The sequence below is a fragment of the Stegostoma tigrinum genome, chromosome 5 (assembly GCF_030684315.1).
Source record: "Stegostoma tigrinum isolate sSteTig4 chromosome 5, sSteTig4.hap1, whole genome shotgun sequence".
Taxonomy (NCBI): Eukaryota; Metazoa; Chordata; class Chondrichthyes; order Orectolobiformes; family Stegostomatidae; genus Stegostoma; species Stegostoma tigrinum.
In genome coordinates, this window is record NC_081358.1 from 102363403 (window position 1) to 102386251 (window position 22849).

Below are 22849 nucleotides of genomic sequence, written 5' to 3' on the forward strand. Positions count from 1 at the left end.
TTCTTACAGTCCTTGGATGATATTTTTGTATATTACATTGGATCCTATAACAACTACCAATAAAACTAACTTGACAATCTTATATTAATAACAACTCACTAATATACTGATTTATAATGTAATCTGTTTGTCTAATGACTTATTTTGAAAAAGGTTAACTACTCGAGATGTGGGTACTGGACCTGCTCATCTTTGATATTTTTGCATTACAAATAGAGCTGGTCAAAACTCAAAAGCATTCTATAGCCAAGTACCAGCTTCAATCTCAAAATTCTGTACCAATTTTCTTGCAACGTTACCAACATTAGTTTACTTGCATTTCTAGAAGAAATGTTTTTCCTTTCATCTAGTCCTTTCTAAAAAAGCACACCTGAATGCTGATCTATACCCTAAAAGACAGACTTTTTAAAAGTGGCTCTACAGTTCATCCTGTTGTGGTTAAAACATCTTATGGTCTACAAGCATCAATTGATTTCCTATAAATTTGCCTTTTGTCTGTGATAGAAGTTACAGACACCCAGAGCTACTCTAAAGCCAAATATCACACCTTGGTGCATTTATAGTCTGTTACCTTTAGCAGAGTAGTCTTTGTTGGATCAAGCTTAGTATTACAATCAACCTGAAAAGAAAACATTTTCAACAGTTAGCACTTTCATGATTACAAAACTGATTACTTAAACAACTATGATGAGTTCCAATTTATATAACTAGATCTTAATCTCAAAACTTGTTCTAATTATGCTGAGAAACTGCTTTGCAGTTTAGCATTCTAACAATTCAAAAACCATTCTATAAAAATGTCAATACCCTATCAACTTCTCCTCCTGTAATTAAAAACTCCTTCTGCATCTTGTTTAATTCACTAGATAAATGTTTACACTCAAGCAGTGATACCCAAGCCTGATATTGAGCCAGCAACTAAGGTGACCAATTCTTAGGAACATGGTTGGTCCTTCAATCATTGAGCTAAAGTCCTGGAAGCCCCATTCCCTATACACTTCAACAGTATTGTATTTGTACTTCTACCGTAGGCAGCATCTCACCACCACTTGCTCACAGGCAATTAGAGTAATAAATAATGACACTGCCAAAGAATACAAAAAGTGAGCACATTAAGTGGTGAATTGAACCATTGCTACAAGCTTGATCCTCAAACATGCACCCACCTCTAGCAGAAAAGAAAAATGCATTTTATCTTTAATTTTCTGTGACAAAGACAAAATCAAATTAATCGCGGTCTTTGGTCTGTGTTACTGAATATCCATTAATGATTTCATCAAATCTCCTTCCAGCATTATTCCAGTTTAGACTAGTTCACATGTGCCTCTCTGAAGTTACTTAGATTCTTTTTCATTCAGTTTAGAGGTTAAGATTCAAACATTTTTAATGAATTGAACAGTTCTAACATTTGTAAACACACTGATCTAATGTCACCACTAATGAAAATGAAATAAAATGCAATGCTTTACTACTACTTTAGAACAAGACAGAAGTACAGCATGGAACAGGCTGTTCAAGTCTCCATGCTTGTGCCATTCATCAAGCCCCAACTAAACTGAAAAAAAAAAACCAAACATTCTACCCCTATCCCTCTATTCCGTCCCTATTCATTTAACCATTCAAATGCCTCAAACGTTGCCAACGTGCTTGCATCCACCACCTCTTCTGGCAATGCATTCCAGGCTCCTACCACTGCCCTCACACATCTCCCTTAAAATATTCCCCCCTCTCACCTTGAACCTGTGCCCCATTGTAAATGAAACTTCAACCCAGAGAAAAAAGTCTCTCACTATCCACCCCATTTTTGTAGACATCTTTTCAGGTTTTTCTCTCAGCCACTGTTTCCAGTGAAAAGTCCTAGTCTTTTTAGCCCTTCCTCAGCCAATGGTCTCATGACCGGGCAACATCTGATGAACTCTGCGTTCTGTCCAAAGCTCCCACATCTGTCTGGTAGCATGGCAACCAAAACTGCACACAATACTCCAAAATGCAGGTTAACAAGAGCTTTAACTCAGATAGCAAGAACTGCAGATGCTGGAGTCAGGCAACAGTATGGAGCTGGAGGACCACAGCATTCCAGGCAGGAGGAAAGTTGATGCTTCAGTTCAGGATCCTTCTTGGCCCTGACCAAAAATATCAACTTTCCTGTGCCTCTGATGCTGCTTGGCCTGCTGTATTCTTCCAGCCCCATACTGCGTTATGTCTAACAAGGGCTTTTAATATAGCTGCAACAGTTTGCTAGCTCTTGTACTCCATGCCCCAGCCGAAAGCAAGCATGCCATATGCCTTCTTAAAATCACTTTAGCCATATGTGTTGCCACATTTAGCCAAGTGTGGACCTGCATGCCCAGATCTGTCTCTAAATTAATGGTCTTAAGGGTTCTGCCATTTAACAACTGCTGGCCAAAATCAAGGCAAAACCAATTTGGAGTAAAGACGCTTCTTGAAATGTCAGATAGCCAATCAAGTAATTGTGCTAATGATGGTTACAAGTGGGATGTATACACAAATCAACTCTTCTTACATCCAGGCACAGTAGGTGGAGACTTCAAAATAAAAACTAACATCTTAGATATTTTATGAAACTTGTAAAGCATATTACAGTCCAAGAGAAAACGGATCAGCTTTTGGCGACCTTTGAAATCCGGGTCCAGAGGACACTAACTTTACGACAAGAATTATTTTTAGGCTGAATTTCTAACATCTTAAATCTTTAAGCAGATAACCTGTGGTAAAGCCAAAAGCTATATGCCAGCACACAAGCAGTCAGGCTAATTTCATATATTGTTCCAACAAGCATAAACTAAATTAAAAACACCTGAACTTTACTACAGATTCTAAGACAACCAAACAAATGTCGTGCATTGACAATTTATTTCAGGCATAAAATGGTTTGATTAAAGAAACTGACTGAAAATAAAATGGTGCATTTAGTAAATTTCATTTTGGAAAAACACCCAAAAATTGAACAAGTTCAAATGGATTAAAAAACCATACACAACCCCTAAATAATTGCATTATTATTAAAAGGCAATAGTTGTTAACAAGAATTTGAGCAAACATTTACTGGGTACCATGATAAAGTATTGCTTTTCAAGCAAAAATCAGATTAATTTATTTGCCATCTTAACATACCACAGCATCCACTGCAGGTGAAGTATCTCCAACCACCAATAAAGCTGGACACCTACAAACAAAAAAAAAAGTGATCAGCACAACTCACTGCAGTCAATATTATCATATTGCACCAAGTAATGGTAAAATCATACGCTTTTCCACTATAAAAATATCAGTTTGACAGAGGGGAGGATTTTGTAAACATGTAAAATGCCATTTTAACTATGACAAAAGGCTGAAAAAAAAGTTACATTCTTGGGTAAAAATAAAGAAAGGGGACAGGTTCAAGTTAGGAAATGATCCAACCCAAAAAACAATTCTTGTTCTAAGGTGAAGTATACATAGGCCAACCAACTGTTTCAAGAGGTAGATTACATCTTTACATTTGGCTGAGTCAGCCAAATGACCTTTGTAACATACAGCAACTTGCATTACTCAAAATCAAGTCTGAAATTTGTTTTCCTAATGAAGTTGGAGTCTCAAATACCCCCTCTCCTCACTTGTAACCAACTCACGTCCCCCATATTGTATCTACCCAACTCTATCCCTTCTAAAAAAAGGGAAAAATACACAGCCACTACCACTCAACCCCTACTAGAAGCCTCGGTCCCTTATTTATTACAAGATCAAGACCAGTGTGGACCAAACAACTGTAGGTGCAGTCGATGACAACCTCGCTTCTTGGCTGAAGGTTGAACTGTTTATGAAGTTGGACTTGTGCAACATGTTTGTGAAAGGCTCCCCCGCTCCCCCCCCACCCCCACACGACTCACTTTCATTTACATGACCCTAAAACCTTTTAAAATACCATTATAAACTTCAAAACAAAATAGACTAGTTCCCACCCAACATTCTAAATTAAACACTGGATTCAAAAGGAGGAACCTAATACAAACTCACTGTAAAGTAAGACCTTGGTGATGATGGTGCTGCCCTGCAGGAAGGGGGCGCTCAATATCTAAATCTCTTCGGCTACAAGAGAAAAAAGTCTATAGTTAGCAAGGCAGAAGGCGCTTTCCCTTGTACAATTCACACATTTTTACAAAACTTTATTAGAGTGAGAAGCACAGTACACATCAATACTGTTTCAAACCATAATAATATTTCAGGCATGTATTCTATACGTTCCTACTGCACATTAAACAATTGTCACTTCTTGGAGTGCAACTATATCAAGATCACCCATCACCCTCTACCTGCATTCCCAGCAATTTGCAATTAAGATGGAAACAATCTCAAACATCTATGCCGGTTTAAAAACCTACAGCTAGCATGAAGAACTGATCTCATTAGAGCCTCTGGAAATTTTAACCCAACCCCACCAGATGTGCTAGGAAATGCCTCACCCCAGCATGCAGCAGTGAGCCTCACTGAAGGGGGGAGTGGACAAGAGTGTGACTGTAAGAGCTAAAGTTGACAGAGAAAGAAAAACCAGCAGGTGACCGGTGGCATAAGGTTGAACAGTATTTAAATATAAAGTAACAGTGAATGAGGCAGGTGAATCAAGAGTACAAATCAAATTGAGGTATGAAGACACTGCTATCACTGAGGCATGATTCCCAGGCAGGTGGGGGATTGTTAGTTCAATATTCCATAATATGGGGTTCAGGAAAGATGAGGAGAGAGGTAAAAAGAGAAGCAGGCATCGCAGTATTAATCACGGCATCAATTACAGCAGTAAAGGAGGGATGACATCCTAGAAGGCTTCTCAAAATGAAGCTAAAAGAGAGCTTAAATTCTAGGAGGACCCATCATGTTGCTGGGATGATATAGTCTGAGGAAAATAGAACAAATATGTAGGCATTTCATAAAAGTAATAGGGTAGTGATAGTAGGGGATTTCTAACTTCCAACATTAACTGGGGTAGTCACTGTGTAAGGGTTAGAAGGAGTGTAATTCTTATTATATATCTAGGAGAGCTTGTAAAGCCAGTATGTAGAAGGCCCTGTAAAGCAGGGGACAGTCCTGTGCTGTACATTTAAAAAAATAAGGATTAACGAGGCCAGGCAAGTGGTTAGCATATTAGTGCAAGAGCTTTTGATACAGTGAACATAAATCTGCTAGATTCAATATTGTAATGGAAAAAACAAGGATGAACCTGACATTAAGAAGTTCTAAACTAGCAGGAGGCTGATTTTAATAAAGATCAGTTATGATTTAGCCAGAGTGGACCAGGCGCAGACATTAAGGTAAATTTGTTGGAACAGAAGAATGAGGGAGAGTTCAGTGCCATAATTTTCTAATAGAAGGATGGAACAAAGAAGCTCTGCATCCTGAATATCAAGAGGGATTACATGATTTGTCCTTTAAATCCAAAAAAAGGCTTGTGATAGATACCAAGGACTTAAAACTACTGTAGTCTCGAGGAATACATTAAGAGCAAACTTAAAAATAGGAAACTAGACACAGGAAAATAAAAAATAGAATATGATGTTTAAAAAAGGCAATTCCTAAATTATGTGACAAGTATTTTAAGGGTAAATGGGCAACTAGGGAAAGAGCAGGTGTCATTAAGGAAACACTGGTAATTTGTGACTGGAGCCAGAGGACAGTAAAAGCGCTCTAAACGAATAATGTGCATTCATCTCCATTAATAGTAAGAGGGAGAAGTGGCAGAATTAATCTCTGCCTCTCCAAATGCAGATTTAAAATCAAGATCACACACAGTCAGCATGGTTGTGTTAACCAATTTGATTGAATTTTTCAAAGAGGTGACCAGGTGCATAGAGAAGGGCAAGGAATTAGGCAAGTTACGTGGACGTCAACAAGGCTTTTAATAAGGTGCTTCACTGGAGTCTGACAGCAAAATGGAGAGCGCCATGGGATCCAAACAAATTTGGAATTGGACCCAGAATTGAAGAAGTGCACAAAGCAGAGGGTGATAGTTAAGGGGTGTTTGTGATTGGAAGCATCTGTCCAGTGAGGTTCCACAGGGATCACTGTTGAAGCTCTTGCTTGAAGCAGTGTTGAAGTTGTAAAGCATACATATACAAGCAGAACTGAATGTAGGAGGATTAAATCAGTTTCCAGATTAAATCAAAGTCACTGGGAGGCTAAACAGTGAGGATGACACTTAGATTAGGAGGATAAAGGCTGTTGGATTGGCTGATCAGTGATAAAATGGAATTCAATCCAGACAGGTATGACACTTGGGCTGGACAAACAAGGCAAAAAGTGATGAACGGTAGGACCCTGGAAAGCACCAAGGATCAGAAGGATGTTGGTGTGCACGTATACTGGACCCTTAAAAGATAGCAGGGCAGGTAGAAAAATTGGCTAAGGAGTTATATAGGATACTTGCCTTTGTTAGCCAAGTCACAGTTTAAGAGCAGTGAGGTTATGCTAGAATTTGTTAGGCCATAGCTGGACTATTGTGCAAGTCAGGAAATCTGCATTATAGGGTGCATGTGAATGCACTGTAAAGAGAGATATACCAGGATAAAAACTGAAAGAACTGCAGATGTAAATCAAACAAAAAAGACATTGCTGGAAAAGCTCAGCAAGTCTGGCAGCATCTGTGGGGAGAAAAATCAGAGTTAACAGTTCTGAGGAAGAGTCACTCAATAACGTTAATGAGTTTCTCTCCAAGGATGATGAAAGACCTGAGCTTTTCCAACAATTTTAGATTTACCAGGATATTGCCCAGGCTGGGGAGTTGTAGCTTATGAACAGAGATTACTAATTGGGGTGTTCACCCTGAAGCAGAAAGACCAGGCTTGATTGGGGACAAGTGAAACTGAGGATCCTTGAGGAAGAAGAAACTTTGGATCTTCTACCAATGGGACAAAAATGACCAAACAGCATGGATTCAAAGAGAAGGAGCAAGGAGGTGGCAGGAAACTGAACTCATTGCCTGTAAAAGTAAGTGGAGGCAAAAATCCTGAAGCGTATTATTTATATGTACATTTGTGATGCCAAAGCATAAGAGGCTCTGGATCAAGTGCTGGAAAATGGGTTCAGTAATGGTAAGTAATTTTCACTGGCATGGGCTCACTGAGTCGAAGGACTATTTTTTTTTAATGCTGTAGACAGTGTTCCCAGATACTATTGCAGGAGACAGTCATGCCTGGTAAATTTTACCAATGCCTAACATCCAACCCGCACAGAGTCCTGCCACACACCACCCACAACCAAAAAAAAGAGAAAACTCTATTTTGATGCCAGTCCTCAGAGGAATTACATGCTAGGAATGGAAGGTAACCGCGAGTCTAAGAGTAGAGTAGGTGTTATTTCAAAACAGAAAAAAGGTATTAGCAAAAAATGAATGCATCAAATCAAATCCCAGGGCCTGAGTTTACATTCAAGCAGAGGAGTATTAAAGGAGGCAGTCACCAGACAATGCCATTTTCTTTAGGTTTCAATTGAAGCTGCACATCATCTTGACTGGGAAAATATACTACAGTTCCTTCCATGTTGCTGGACCAAAATCATGGAACGTGAGCCCTGGCACCGTTGTGGGTCTATCTACAGAATATAGACTGTAGCTGTTCAAGGCAGCTCACTAATATCGTCAAGGAGCGTTAGTGATGAGCAGTAAATCCTGGTCCAACCAGCATTGCCCACTTCCAATGAATGAAAAAAAAATGTACTGCTTAGGGCTCCAACGTTCCTTGGATTCTACAGATCTGCAGTTCTGAAGTAGGGTCACTGGACTCAATATTAACTGTTTCGTCCACAGATGCTACCAGACCTGCCAAGTTTCTTCAAGAATTTGTATTTTTGTTTTAGATTTCTAGCACCCATGTTTCTTTAAGTTATCCAAATCCCTTTGCAGACTTTGAATTGTCTGCAAATATGGTTACAATAGTCAATCCCTTCATCCAAGTCATTAATATAAATGGTAAAGAGTGGACAACACAAATATTTCAACTTGAATTTGATTCATCTATCCCAATTTTGCTTCTGATGGTTAAACAAGTCACCCATTTTAATATAAATCACCCAATTATCATGAGTTCATATCTTAAAGTTACTTTTACCTTTTAGAAATTCGAACACTACATTTCTGGTTGCTTTTTACACACAAATAAAAAATTGCCAAACACCATCTCCCTTTCAAAACCTCTGCTGACTCAACTCAATATTGTATTTTTGGAAATAGCCCACTGTTTTCTAAACTAGAGATCATTTTGCCAATGTTACATTCAAAATAATTGGCTTGTTTCCTCCAGTGGTCCTACATTTGCTTTCCTTTTAAACTTCGTGGTACTGTTCTATAGCTGAAGACAATTTGGGGCATTACAACTGAATTCATTCACCATCTTTAACTCACTCTTATGATCCCAGAATGCAGGCCATTAGATGCAGGATTGGCATCAGTTTAAGTCCTTCAATTTTTTCCCAGTACATTTTCCCCTGGCGATCACAATGGAGCTCCTCCCAACCTTCGGGTAAGTTTTTCTAGAGACGCTTTGCATGCATTTACTGTCAAGCGAAGAACAAAGCCCTGCTGTTTTCCCTTTCCTAGCTCGAGAGGCACCTTCGAAGTCTATGGTTATACCATAGCTACTTCCTTACTGAAAACACACTACTAACGTGCTTGATATTTTTATTAAAAAAGTGGTTTGTTTTGCTTCACAGAACAGGGCCTTTACTTGGGTCATAGTTAATTACTTGTGGAAAAAGAGGATCTAGTGCTACTGTACCTGTTATATGAATCAACAAAAAGTTGCAAATTGTTGTGATTAATCTCAGAAGTAATGTGAGAGCGGTACATCTGGATCAAATCGGGGTTAGAATGCATTTCATCCTAAAAGAGATTGCAAATGTAGTAAAACAGTGTTAATTACAAAATCATAAATCACAGGGGTAGTTTAATCAACTCAGGCAAAAACGTAAAAATTGATTTGTTGGAATGGATGAACAAACTTTTACTTTCAAAAAAAAAGCTTTTTATATGCAACACAAAAACCTCAGGCGAAAAGAAAAAAACTACAACAAATGCTCAGCAGGTTTGACTGCACGTGTGTACAGGCAAACAGCTGACATCTCCACAAATGCTGCCAGATCTGAGCATTACTAATATTTCTGGTTTCCAGCACTTACAATATTTTACTTTTGTATTAATAATTTAGTGTTGCCACAATCTTGGCAAAATGTCATAGGCAATTAAATCTAGATATTTCATGACATATCTAAAAAAGACAGTGCTGATCTTTTATTTTGTTTTTACAGCAATTACCTGGGAGCTTTTTGTTCATTGTTGTTGGAATGTATAATGCTGCCAAATTCACGTATCATAGAATCACAGGTACAGGGGAAGACCCTTAGAATGGTACCAAAACTATGCATTTCCCACTTTCCACCACTTGGCCAACACAATCTTAAAATGTTAAGACGTTAAAAAAAAATTAGTTAAGCATTAGGTTTCAAAACTCAACTACCCTTCTAGGCAGTGCTTTCACGATTCCCACCATTTTTCGCATGAAAAACAATGTTAAGATGATTTGAGGAATTATGTATCCTGGTCTTCGACTTTTCAATAAAAGGGGGAACAGATGCTTTGTCACCCTGCCCATGCCCCTCAATCTTAAGCCATAAAAAAGTTAATAAATTTTGCCTTTTGTTATCCATGGCAGAGTGTTTAAAGGGAGATTATGCTGGAACTGCACAAAATGTTCGCTAAGCATGCAGTGCAATTCTGGAATTCACATTATTGAAGGAATGTGACACCACTGGAGAGAGTGTAGAGGAGATTTACTGGGATGTCACAGATTGGAAAGTGCAGTTAAAAGAGACACAGGCAGAGACACCTTGGAGTTGCTTTCCTTAGAGCAGAGAATGGTGAGTGCGTGGGATGGCAGGGTACATGATTGAGATGTACAAAATTATCAGGGGCATTAATATTAATAGAGTAGACAGGAAAGTTTCCCTTTGTTGGAGGAATCAAATGATAGAGGCATAGATTTAGGGCAAAGGGGAAAGAGGATTTACAGGAGTAGAGGATTAAAAAAAAAAAGAGGATCTTTCACCCAGAGTGTGTGTTGAGAATGAGGAACTCACGGCCTGTATTTAAATGTGCACATACAATGCACAAGCTTATACACAAAAAATGGGATTATAATAGTTGGGATCAGAGATAATGGACTCTCCAGCATCTGCAGTTCCCAAGTTAAAGTATGAAGCTGGATGAACACAGCAGGCCAAGCAACATCTCAGGAGCACAAAAGCTGATGTTTCGGGCCTAGGCCCTTCAGAGAGGGGGATGCGGAGAGGGTTCTAAAATAAATAGGGAGAGAGAGGGGGAGGCGGACCAAAGATGGATAGAGAAGATAGGTGGAGAGGGGATAGGTCAGTCTGGGGAGGACAGATAGGTCAAGGGAGCGGGATGAGGTTAGTAGGTAGGAAATGGAGGTGCGGCTTGAGGTGGGAGGAGGGGATAGGTGAGAGGAAGAACAGGTTAGGGAGGCCGGGACGACCTGGGCTGGTTTTGGGATGCAGTGGGGGACGGGGAGATTTTGAAGCTTGTGAAGTCCACGTTGATACCATTGGGCTGCAGGGTTTCCAAGCGGAATATGAGTTGCTGTTCCTGCAACCTTTGGGTGGCATCACTGTGGCATTGCAGGAGGCCCATGATGGACATGTCTAAGGAGTGGGAGGGGGAGTTGAAATGGTTCGCAACTGGGATGTGCAGTTGTTTATTGCAAACAGAGTGGCAAAAAAAAAAAGTAGTGAAGTAGTCAAAGTAACCTCAGCTGACGCAGAATTAAACTCACACTGGGTCCAGTAGTGATATACGGGGATCACAAACTAGCCGAGGGTCGGGGTCATTAGATAGCATCACTGGATACTGTTCTCCAACCAAACAGCTTTCTATCACCACCATCCATCTCCTACCACTAAGCCAATTTTGGATCCAACTTGTTACGCTATCCTGGATACCCGGTGCTTTTCCCTTCAAGGGATTCGTCCATGTTAGGATGTTGTTAAAGGCTTGGCTGAATTGCACATCCAACTCCATCTACACACTTCTGATCACTAAAATTCAATTTGAAAGGCATGGCTTCCCTCTGACAAAACAATTCTATCACTGGGCAGCACGGCAGCTCAGTGGTTAGCACTGTTGCCTCAGCACCAGAAACTTAGGGAGTGCTTGCAAACTCCACACACATTCACCCAAGGGTGAAATCGATCCTCTGTCTGTACGGGCTTCCTCTGAGTGCTCCAGTTTCGTCCCACAATCCAAAGATGTGCGAGCTGGGTGGACTGGCTGTGCTAAATTGCCCGTAGTGTTCAGGGATGTGTAGATTGGGTGGGATGCTCAGAGGGTTGGCATGAACTTGTTGGACCGAAGAGTCTGTTTCCACACTGTAGGGATTCAATGATGTGATGATCAAATCTTACTTCTCCAAGCAAAGTTCTAGATGATTAAATTTTAGATGCATCCTTTTATTTAATGTACCCCTCCCCTCCAAAGAGGGCCTTCTGCAAAATGCTTTGATGTCATTAAATGAACAAGGAGAACAGCTAGATGTTGTACCAGAAAAGGTGACAGAACAGCATTAGATGCCCACAGGTTAGGAAAGTGTGCAACATAATGTTAATCTCACTGATTTGAAACTTTTAACCAAGTGGTAGAAAATCATAAGGCAGCAAAACATTGCAGCAACCTTAGTGTTACTGTTTTGAGATCCTGTAGATGGAGTATTCCAATGATAGAGGCATGTTAGATAATACACATCATATGCAAATTATGCTAAATATGTTTGAGAGAGAAGTTGGCCATTCCATAACAGATGGCTTGAAGTTACTCAGCTGGCAGGATTACATTGAAGACGGGCATATATTGAAGTATTCTGGTCAGTGGGAATCTCTACTAATGACAATAGCAGTGCAGAACAGGGTGGGGACAAAAACATGTTGCAGATGACCAGCTGAAATTGCAGCTCAACTTATCACAACAAGCTACAGACTTCTTGATCTTTTAAGTGTTGCCTTGGGATCATGTGAACGTAGGTATTAAAAAAGGGAAAAAACAGCAGCAATCTACTGCATTTCTGACTGGAGGTCATTGAAGAATCAGTTAAATATGGTTGGGCCACTAACCGTGCCTCATTGCTCCAAAGTCTGTGCGCTGCTGGAAGATTTGTCTGCTCAGCCAATTGCCATTAACCTTAAATGCATTTTTTAAAAAACATAGTTCTTTGAATGCAAACCTTCAAAGTGGTAGCTGCCATTTAAACAATTCTCTAAGAATTCAGTTATTGAATACACATCTGAAATCAACAGCCAAGTCCAAAGCCACATAGTTCTGGCCAAATCTGAACACTTAGCTTCACTTGGACATCCTGCAAACAGGAGTGTGGCGGGTGGGGGTGACAGCGCAAAATAATGTAAGAAAGAAGCTTGGAGCTTTAAAAAAAAAAGCCATAAGCAATGCAATGTTGCCTGCTCCACTCCCCGGGGTTCAGAAACTGTGCCGTGAGCTTAAGAATTAGTTTTTACAGTTTTATGGAAAGATAGAAATATTGGCTTCAGAGAGCGAGAGCAAAAAAAGTTTAACAGAAAAATCTGATGGAGCTGTGGTGTAGCAAGCCCCAGGCTCTGGAGGAAGGTGGCCAATGAGATAGATGTGAAATGTTAATGTTGCAAAATTTGCTGACTGAAAGGGGGCCAAGTGAATGGAAACAAACAATAATTCCTCTACTCAAGAATGGAAAGATGAAACTATAGGCCAGTTGACTGTGACACTGATATAGAGGTGTTAGGTTGATCATTAAATAACTTCATAAAAATTCAAAGTAACTGTGAGGAGTCAATATGCATTTGTTTAAAAAGGAGACAGTAAGGACTGTAGATGCTGGAATTTAGTCAATAAATGTGGAGCAGGAAAAGCACAGCCAGTCAGGAGGGCATCCAAGGAGCAGAAAAGTCATGTTTAACCAGTTTATGCATAGTCATTGATAAAATAACAAACTGACCAGATTTCTAAATGACAACTTGGCACAAGACAAAAGGTTACTGGGCAAAGTGGGAGCCACAATACAGTGGGGGAAGCAGACTAATGAAACAATATATAAATATATACTGTCAGCAATATTTTGAGAATGACAAAGCTTTTTTCTGCAAATTCAGTCTGCCAGCTACATTCCTCAGGAATGAGTCAGCTTGGTTTCAGTACTGGTACTATAAATCTCATTTCAAATTCAAGATCCTCGCCCAGCATACATTCTGTGCCCTGCTCGACTACCTCAAAAAAAAATTCCTCTAAACAAGATTGGGTCAAAAAGAAAAAACAAAATCAAAAGCAAGAGAGGAATTTGAAGGTGACAAAATCAACTGCTAGGTTTTCTTTAGAAAGAGCAATTTAAAATAGGAGAGATATGATGGTGTCCTACACAAAATGTTGCATAATCATATTTATGCCATGAATGTTTGCTATGCAAGATACTGAACTCACCTTTCCAAACAGATGAGAGAGTACAACATCTGTCAGGTTAGAGGTCCAACCAGTAATCTGAGAGAAAACAAAACACAAACCAATTGCTTAATCTTCATAATACACCACCTGCTTCATCTTCTCAGGAAATAAACCAGTAGCAGGAGGTTTCCTAGAATGCTAGGGTAGTGATAGACTTCAGATCAGAAGCACACTGTTTAAGTGGGCTTACCTTATAATAACGTGCACCTTATTACTACAAAGATGTATCTAAAGTAAATATATTGCTGTGTTTCATTGTTATCTGCATTGTACCAAGTCAAGTGGCTCAAAATCAGTCTGTAATATTAATCCATCACATGACCCTCTATCGACAAAACCATCTTCTCTTTTCTTCATTGAAGCATCTATCCTATGCCTAATGCATTCACACCAATCACTTGGTTAACAATTTAAACATGTAGTTAAAAGCTTAAGAGACATTTTTAACATCGGAGGATAGCACGACATTGGAATCTGTTTTTGAACAGCATACAGGACTTGGGTACTTTTAAACTAGGCATGAGTAAAACAAAAACTAACAAACTCTTAGACATTAAAAATAAAATCACCAGTTAGACTTCAACTACACAGTTGTGACCTATTCTGAGCATCATGAGAAGAAAAATGCAAAGGGCTTGGGTAAAATTATACCAAGACTATGAATTTTGGTTATTTGGGTGGCAGGGCAGTGCTGGTATTGTTCTTGGAGCAGAGAACGTTATGGAGGAGGAGAATGAAAATGATATTATAGAAGTTAACATCGATTTTTATAATGAGGATGATATTTCTACTCAAGAAGTGGCAGTAAATCAAAAGAACACATTTTAAAAGGTAGTGGTGTGTAAATCCAAAATGAGACATGAAGGATTTTGCTTTAAGTTGCAAAAGATCTGGATGCATTACAAAACAGTCTGAAAATTGCTTAGCATTGCTATCGAAACTAAAGAAAAAACCTGACCTGGGGAGGAAAAAAAACTGTCCAGGAGTACAGAGGTGGAAAAAATTGCATAGCTCTTAAAAAAAAAGCACAATAAGCCTTCCCAAATAGGGACAAACTAGTAAAAAGTCAGGAACTAGTCTTCATATTTGATGCAGATGCCCCAGAGATCAAGTTAATATGGGAAGGCAGTGGGATTAGAAGTCAAAAGTAAACACCTTCATTTTAACTTCCAAATCTAACCAATTTCAGTCAGGTGGGAAAAGAAACAGAGCCAAAAGCAATTATTTACTACAGGTTATTGTATAAACAGACTTATCAGCTCTAAGTACTGTAGTGACAGGATTACTAACAGAATTCAAAAAGGCACATTCACTATTACATAATTCTCATCAATACTATTAGATAAACAATGAAAGTCAGAGGTCAAACAATTGGAACAGAAAATGGAATTTTAAAGGTCCAGAATGAAACATACGTTTGTGTTTCAGCCTTTCCTCTTAAAAGGAGGTCAGTAATTTCAGAAGCCAACATTGTAACAAGGGACAACTAAGGTACACTAAAAACACCCATGTTAAAAGGTTTAAAAAAGGTATTAATAGGTCTACCTGAATTATAGATTGAATTTATCCGATACAAAGGTGAAATACAGCAATTGGTGCAGATTCAAAAGGGTGAAACAGGTCTTGCTTACAGTACTGCTGGAGGTGGTCAGAGGCCTAAGACTGCTTGCTCAATTTGGATCATTGACCCCTTATCAGGAAAAGTACACAGGAGCACCTCAAGATACAAGTGGAAGTTTATGGATTCAGACGCCACGAGCCGAAGAGTGAAATGGTATGAAGCTCAACTTCTATTTTGGTAGACTTTTATTGGCTTCACCATCTTCTAGCTAACCATATTGAAAAACCACATACAACTGCTGCCAACTTTAACTTTCCTGGTTAAATCAAAGATGGCTCATCCTCTTCCTAGAATCCTTCCTTGTCAGTGGGATGTATTTTTGCTGCGAGCCATTAGCTATTTTATTAGAATCGTCATTTTAAATTTCCCCAATGGTCTTTCTGCTAAAACTACTTTTCCCAGTCACTCAAGGCAGTTGTGCACTGATCCCTTAAAAATAAGTGTTACCCTTACTTAAGCTTAAAACTGGTTTCTGGCCCAAATTCCTCCCCCTCAAACCCAATACTAAACTCCACATATTCTGGTCAGTTTTCCAGGGGATTTTTTTTGTTTTTTTTACTCTGATCATTTATTAAACCTGTTTCATTCCACATTCTTTAGATCCAAAACAACCTGATCTGGCTAGATCCTCAAACATTGTTGTAGAAAATTTTCAAATACTTTCAGAATTCTTCATGACTATCTGATAGTCAGATTATCATAAACAGGATTAAAAGTCTACCATGATTAATGAACTATTTTTGTTGCCTGCCTATCTGGAATAATTGGCCAAGACATTTGATGGTCATGACCATCAATGCTCTCTATCATGGCACATCCCAATGGAGGTCTTCATTCAATCTTCTATAGTAGAACAATTTAAAAAAAAAGCAGTGAGCAGGCACATCAACAAGCTCTCTCTCTGGTTTTGGCATAGCTCATTCATGCACATTGTTCTCTGCAAGTCGATGACAGATCTCTACTTACCTCCAAAATATGGAGGATTACCACTAAAATCATACTGTTGACAGGGCCTTTGTGCTGTGGTGTTACTTTCGCCTTTGGGCCCACTATCATGTGGTGGGTCAGGTGAAGACACAACATAAGCAAGCTGATCTTCAACAGATTGAGCAGTCAGGTGTGACATCTGGAGCCTGAGGATGCAACTTCCAACAACTTTGATTCAAGCACCTCAAGAACTGCAATTCAAACTAGATGACACTTCAGAGATGGGACAATACTCATTTTAGTTTTAAATTAAGGATACCTCTCACTGATCCACCTAAATCTTAGGCTACTAACCAATGACAGTTCTGTTAATGTTAAACTTGTATACAAAGAAAATGTGCAACTGAGTGATAAAAAGGGATAACAGTGCATTAAAAAGTGATCCAACTGTAGAATTCTATCAAAATAAATCTAGTGAAAACACTATCCTCAGAACATTGAATTATGCTCAACAACCAGCAGGCAAGTTGTCAAGCGATTTGGCTATTACTGGATCACAGTATCTTAATTAGTAGATGATCTCAGTGCATTACCTTAGTTGCTGCCCAGTCCATCCAACCTTCAGCACAGCAATTAATATTAATGAGGCATAACCCCTCAACAAGATCAGGAAAGGTCAACTGAAAGAGCAGGAAAAATAGTATTACAAATAAATTGAGCACATCTAATAAACAGATTACCAAAATCCATCAAAATTTTTCATCAAGGCTTTGGTATTAGGAGTCTTGATTTTTTTCCAACCTTGTGCCAGCCCTAAAGGAGTTGCCCAGGCTATTATCATAGCTGAGAGGTAGAAGGCACATCTCCAGGGTATCCCATATCCAGATACTGGCCTGAGGTGGCCAAACAGGCAGACAGCAACCCTGGTGAATTAGATGGTCAAATTCTATTAACCAAGACTGTGAACCAGTTTTAATCATGGATTGTCAGAACTAATAACTCTCATCCCTCTTTCTCCACTTCCCCCACCCCCACCTCCCCATCAGTATAATGAAACCAAGGTTTCATAATGAGGCCATTTGACAACTGTCAACAAATGCAGGTTTTCACATGGCTTCAAAAATCAAATCTTGGCTGAGCAAAGGCCTGTTCCAAAGATTATGGTGAATATCTTAATCCCTTATTTGTTCTTTGAAGGAGCTATTTTTCAATTCATTTATTTGAACAAGGTATGAGGTGGATTAAAGATTTCTTCAAAAGGGACTTTCACTTCTTGGGGACTCAGTGACATCTCCATAAGGTGGCAAAGGAGCACCAAATGTCTAATGTTTGTTTCCTGACCACTCCTTTGGAGGTGAGCTGTGAACAGTGTCCTGTAGACAACTGGACTGGACTGATTTCAAAACTACAGAATTTAAAACATCCATCCCAACAGAGCCTGTAATAGCAGGGGGTGCTTACATGTAGACTTGCACCTGTACCCTTAAAAATCAAAAAAAAACTAAGAAATGGGAATGGCAGGAATTCTGGAATAGTGTTGCACCCATCATTTTAAATGACAACTTCTTCCTAGGGCCAACTCCACAAAAACGTGGTCTAAAAATTTACCTGACTATGAATTTATAAAGGCAAACTACTGGTGGATGAGGCCCTTCACTTAAAAGCAAAGACCTATAAAAAAAAGTTACCTCTAGAGCATTTAAGTGAACAAATAAGCAAAGTATCACTTACAGCAAATTTAGTCAGAATATATGCACCAGCTCCAACTCCTATTCCAATAATGCTCTTCACACTGAAGGACAGAATCAGAATTTTAGCCAACTGCACCAGAACAGAAGGTGCCACGACCTTAAAATTTGGGAGGGATAAGTCTAAAAGAATGCATGCTGGTCTAAGTTTTGACAAAGCAACGCTAAGAGTGACAAATGTTTTTCTATTAATTTCAGTAATTATGATTACTTAAAATGGATGGTTTCTAGGGAAATAAAAAAATTTATGCAGAAGCCTTAACAGCACTTTAGACCTGGACTCAGAGTTTGAACCATGAGGTGAGAAGTCACAAATTATTCCAAAAGTAAAATTCTGGACTGAAAGTGAAATTCTAAAAATTCGTACAACACCAACATGGGGTTCTGGGCTCTGAAGTGTTAGTGCGGGGCAAGAATTGTGGGATGGAGCAAAACAATTTTAAAAAGTCCAACTCCCAACATTTTGGCAATCTCTGATCAAGCATAGGCTTCTAACGAGTAGTGAATGACAGCAGAACATAAATAGGTTTCAGCAAACATTACTAGGTTCACATCAAGTGGAAAAACAAACTGTGGAAACAAGTGACTTCAGCACCTACAGCTTTTAATTTTGAAGGCAAGACTGTTAGCTCCATTCTTGGGAGTGCATACAAACAGTGACAACTGCAAGTGCAACAGCTCATGCGAACAGAACATAAAATCTAAACTTAAGACAAGCTGAGAATTACAGCATATTAAATAGAACAGAATCCCTTGGCCTAACAAGTCCACACCAACCCTCTGAGCATCCCACCCAAACCTATATCATCTGAACACAATGGGCAATTTAGCATGGCCAATCCACCTAGTCTGCATGGTGGGAGGAAACCATGCAGACATAAGAATGTGCAAACTCCACACAGACAGTCACCCAAGAGTAGAGTCGAACCTGGGTTCCCTGGCGCTATGAGGCAGCAGTGCTAAATGCTAAGCCAACACAGTTGTAATATTTCTCAAACCAAATATTGATGCTTGTCGTGATGAAAAATTGTACAATTTTGAATCTTACCCAAAGTGCTTCAGAATAGATGGAATCATTTCAGACATTTGGTCCATTGATGGATACTGGTATCTACAAAATCAGATTCAAGAGAAAGTTACTTTCTTCACAGTAGTTTCAAAACTGCACTGTTCGATCATCTGGCATGTAATGGATTGCTTATGTCTATGCATTAGAAATATAGCTTTAGGAACTGGATTAAAGACATGCAAGATAAATGGAAACCTCAAATTTGAAATCTGACAAATAGTCCTGACATAGATGCAATTAAAAACAGGCTCAGGCTAGTTATATGTAAAAGATAACTTGTGGTTTTATTTAATAACATTGAAACTAAAAAAAAGGATAAACTATTGTTGAATTGCACTACATAGTCAGGACGTCTATTAGCAAAATAAGGGATTCAAATTATTTGGGGCTCTTAACAGCATATTGGGCTTTAACACTGACTTTTTCTCACCACAGATGTTGCCAGATCAGTTGATAAGTATCTCCTACATGGTTTACATTATTCACCCAGCTCCCAGCACAAAAAGTAAAAGATATTGTTGGAAACGAGGGGTACATGGGTGTCACTAATGTGCTCAGAAGGGCATTAACTCCATGAGATTAAAAGTACACAGGGTACAGAATGAAGGCTAAAGTAAATGGATTTGCATTTCTGTTTGGAACATCCAGAAGTATAGAAGATGGTCAGGGGTACAGAAAAGGCAAACAAATGTTTATTTATTGGCGAAACAAGTAGTCAGCCACACAGGATCTGTGTTGGGAGAAAGTCAAGACACAGCAATTCATGTTCAAGATGAGCATAAAAACAGTCATAATTTGAAGTATCTTGTACCAAATTTAAAAAAACTGGGAAACTGATGTGCAGAATCCTCAAAAACCTACCATTTCTATAACAAAGTTGTTAAAGAGAGGAGGATAGGTGGCCTTTAAAGAGAAATTTTTTCGGTTTAAGCCTACATGCAGGCCAACAGAATCTGATGGACTTCTGAAGTGACTGTATCAAGTCACTCAATTGTACTAAACAGATATGAAAAACTGTCTAAGAATATAACTAGAGACTAATTCAAGCACATGATTTAACACTGCATACTCGTTATACAGGCAGATCAAGATGGTGGTTCACCACCAAGACCTTAAAAAGAGAGAGATTAGAACAGGGGTAAATGCAAAGTTACCAATGACAACATATTATTTTTAATCAATGGAAATGGTCATCCTTACCCAGCTGGAAAAGTTGGAGCTCCCTCTTGCTGACCAGGTGCATTAATATGATAAACAGCAAAATGAAGTGTAATTTCTTGCATGTCTTCAGAATTGAAGAGCGCATCGAAGCAGGATTTGTCTATAAAGAGACAAATGAAGTTCAGATATCGCTAGAAAATGGTACCAAGTCACAAAAATGATTTACTATTCAAGGTAATTAGGACACCTAAAAAAGTGTGCTAATGTTTTGAAGTTCAACTCATTAAAAAGTCTGTATTTGGCAGTCAACTCTGACATCCAAAAAACAGAAATACAATTTACCTTTTCTCCCCAATCTTTATTTTCAGAGAAGTTAAAATATTCATCAAGCCCTTTAGGTCAAGAGAAAGGATGACAGATTCTATTTCTTCAAAAACTACATTTAAGCGCTTTTCAAAAGATCCAGTTATTTTTGTACTGGGAATTGCAATATAAAAAACTTCAACCATCAAACGCAAGCATGCTAAACGCTCACTATTCAAGAACACCGCTAGCTTTCAGGTCGGACGAAAATACCCCAAGTCTAAGACGGTAAGACTTATTCTGCCTTGTTGAAGAGGGAACATATTTAGACACATGAAAATGGGGCTTAAAAAAAACTGGTATGGAGTAAGTCGGCTCTGATTTGTAGGCATCAGTACTAGGGAAATTGTAGGCTGTGCTGGAGGGGAAAATCTACACCTGAACTTGGCTGGGACTAGTTCCAAACTGCAGGACTAGGCAAGTAGAGAACTTTAAACCTAATGGTGGCAGCAGGTTATCAAATATGGAAACAGGTGATATAACCCAAAAAAAAAGATAAAAGGGAGAAAAATATCAAATATTTGAAGTCACAATCAGACAGCAGGATGGGGCTGAGAGAGTAAAGTAATTTAGAAACATTCAAGTGGGAAGTTAGGTAAATATGGAATTACATGGTTAAATCCAGGATGGTATTTGTGCAATAGTTAGCAATAACTTTAGTTTACGACAGCAAAATCTAAAATTGGTCTAGGCAGACTGGGAATTGTGGCAGGAGTCATCAATCTGAACTGTCTACTGGCCCCAAAAAAAAGTAACCACACAATGTGGGACAGAGGGTACGAGGAATAGAAAGAATTTTTTTGAAAAAAAGGGACAAGAATAATCCTAGGCAGTAGCCTGAATGGCACGTTTCAAAAAAAAAAAATGCTCAAAGTTCTACTAAGCAACCGACTAGAAAGTTTGACTTGGGACTGTCATATGCCTGGGGGGGGGGGGGGGGGGGGCGGTAAACAACCCCAGATGGTGACAAACACAAACACAATGATTTTTCAAATTCTTTTTTTTGAGACGCTGGCAATAATCGTGGGCATCACTGGTTGGCCAGTCACGGGCCATCCCTTGACAAGTTGGTGGTGAGCTGCCTTCATGAACCGCTGCAGTCCAGCTGCATTGTGGGTCATCCCACAGGCATTAGGGAGGGAATTCCAGGATTCTGACCAAGCGGCAGTGTGGGAATGGTGAGGGATTTCCAAATCAGGATGAGGAGAGTGTCTTGGAGGGGAACTCTGAGGTGGTGCTGTTCCCATGTATCTATTACCCTTGTTCTTCTAGATGGAAGTGGTCATGGGTTTGGAAGATGCTCCGTAAGGATCTTAGGTGAATTTCTGCAGTGCATCTTGTCGATAATACACACCGCTGCTTTAGAGTGTTGGTGATAGAGGGAGTGGCAACAGGCCAAATCAAGCAGACTGCTTTGTCCGGGATGGTGTCAAACTTGTGTTGTTGGAGCTGCAGGCAAGCGTTAAGTATTCCATCAGCTTCCAGACTTGTGCCTTGTAGGCAGTGAACAGGAGTCAAGAGGGAAGGTCACTGATGAAGCAGCAGTTGGACTAAGGACACTAGTCTGAGGGCCTCCTGCAGAGATGTCTTGGAGTCGAGATGATTAACCTCCGACAACCACAACCATCTTCCTTTGTCAGGTATGACTTCAACCACTGGAGTTTGTGCCTGAATACCCATTGATTCCTAGTGGTCCTTGACACTACACCCAGTCGAATGCAGTGTGGATGTCGAGGGCTGTCACTCTCCCCTCCCCTCTGGAATTCAGGTCTTTTGTCCTGGTTTGAACCAAGGATGTAGTGAGATCAGGAGCCGAGTGGCCCTGGCAGAACATATACTGGGTATCACTTAGCAGGTGCTGCTTGACAGCACTGTTGATAACACCACCACTTTACCGAGTAAACTCATGGGGCAGTAATTGGCCAGGTCAGATTTGTCCTGTTTTCTACGTGCAGGACATATTTGAGCAATTTTCCACATGGTCAGGTAGATACCAGTGTTGTAACTGCACTGGAACAGCTTGGCTACAGGAGTGGCAAGTTCTGGAGCAGAAGTCTTCATAACTATTGATAGAAAATTGTTAGGGCCCATAGCCTTTGCAGTATCCAGTGTCTCCAGTTTCTAGGTACCACTTGGAGTGAATCAAATGGCTGAAGACTGGTGTCTGTCTGTAGTGCTGGGACCCAATGGAGGAGGCCAAGATGGCTGAAGATTGCTGCAAAAGCTTCAGCATTATCTTTAGTGATGTGGCAGGCTCTTACATCATTGTGGACATTTGTGGAGTCTCCTCCTCCAGTGAGGAGTTTAGTTGCCCACTACCACCTCAACTGGATATGTCAGGACTGCAGACCTTCGACCAGATCTATTGGTTGTGGGATCGCTTAAGTCTATCACTTGCCGCTTGGCATGCTAGTCTTGTTTGG

The 22849-nt window shown here is 39.6% G+C and overlaps 1 protein-coding gene across 3 annotated transcripts in view; it reads right to left on the minus strand.

Annotated features, from left to right (window-relative positions):
• LOC125451544 (protein NDRG1) overlaps positions 1–22849 on the minus strand; it is a 61379-nt gene that overhangs the window by 9065 nt on the left and 29465 nt on the right. For all 3 annotated transcript variants that reach the window (XM_048528742.2, XM_048528743.2, XM_048528741.2), the window contains 9 exons: positions 20103–20223; positions 18882–18944; positions 17817–17877; positions 16679–16765; positions 13517–13573; positions 8763–8866; positions 4018–4089; positions 3136–3187; positions 572–619 (listed from right to left, as the gene is read on the minus strand). In XM_048528742.2, the coding sequence (XP_048384699.1) occupies positions 572–619; positions 3136–3187; positions 4018–4089; positions 8763–8866; positions 13517–13573; positions 16679–16765; positions 17817–17877; positions 18882–18944; positions 20103–20223 (665 nt within the window). The remainder of the gene's footprint in view (positions 1–571; positions 620–3135; positions 3188–4017; positions 4090–8762; positions 8867–13516; positions 13574–16678; positions 16766–17816; positions 17878–18881; positions 18945–20102; positions 20224–22849) is intronic.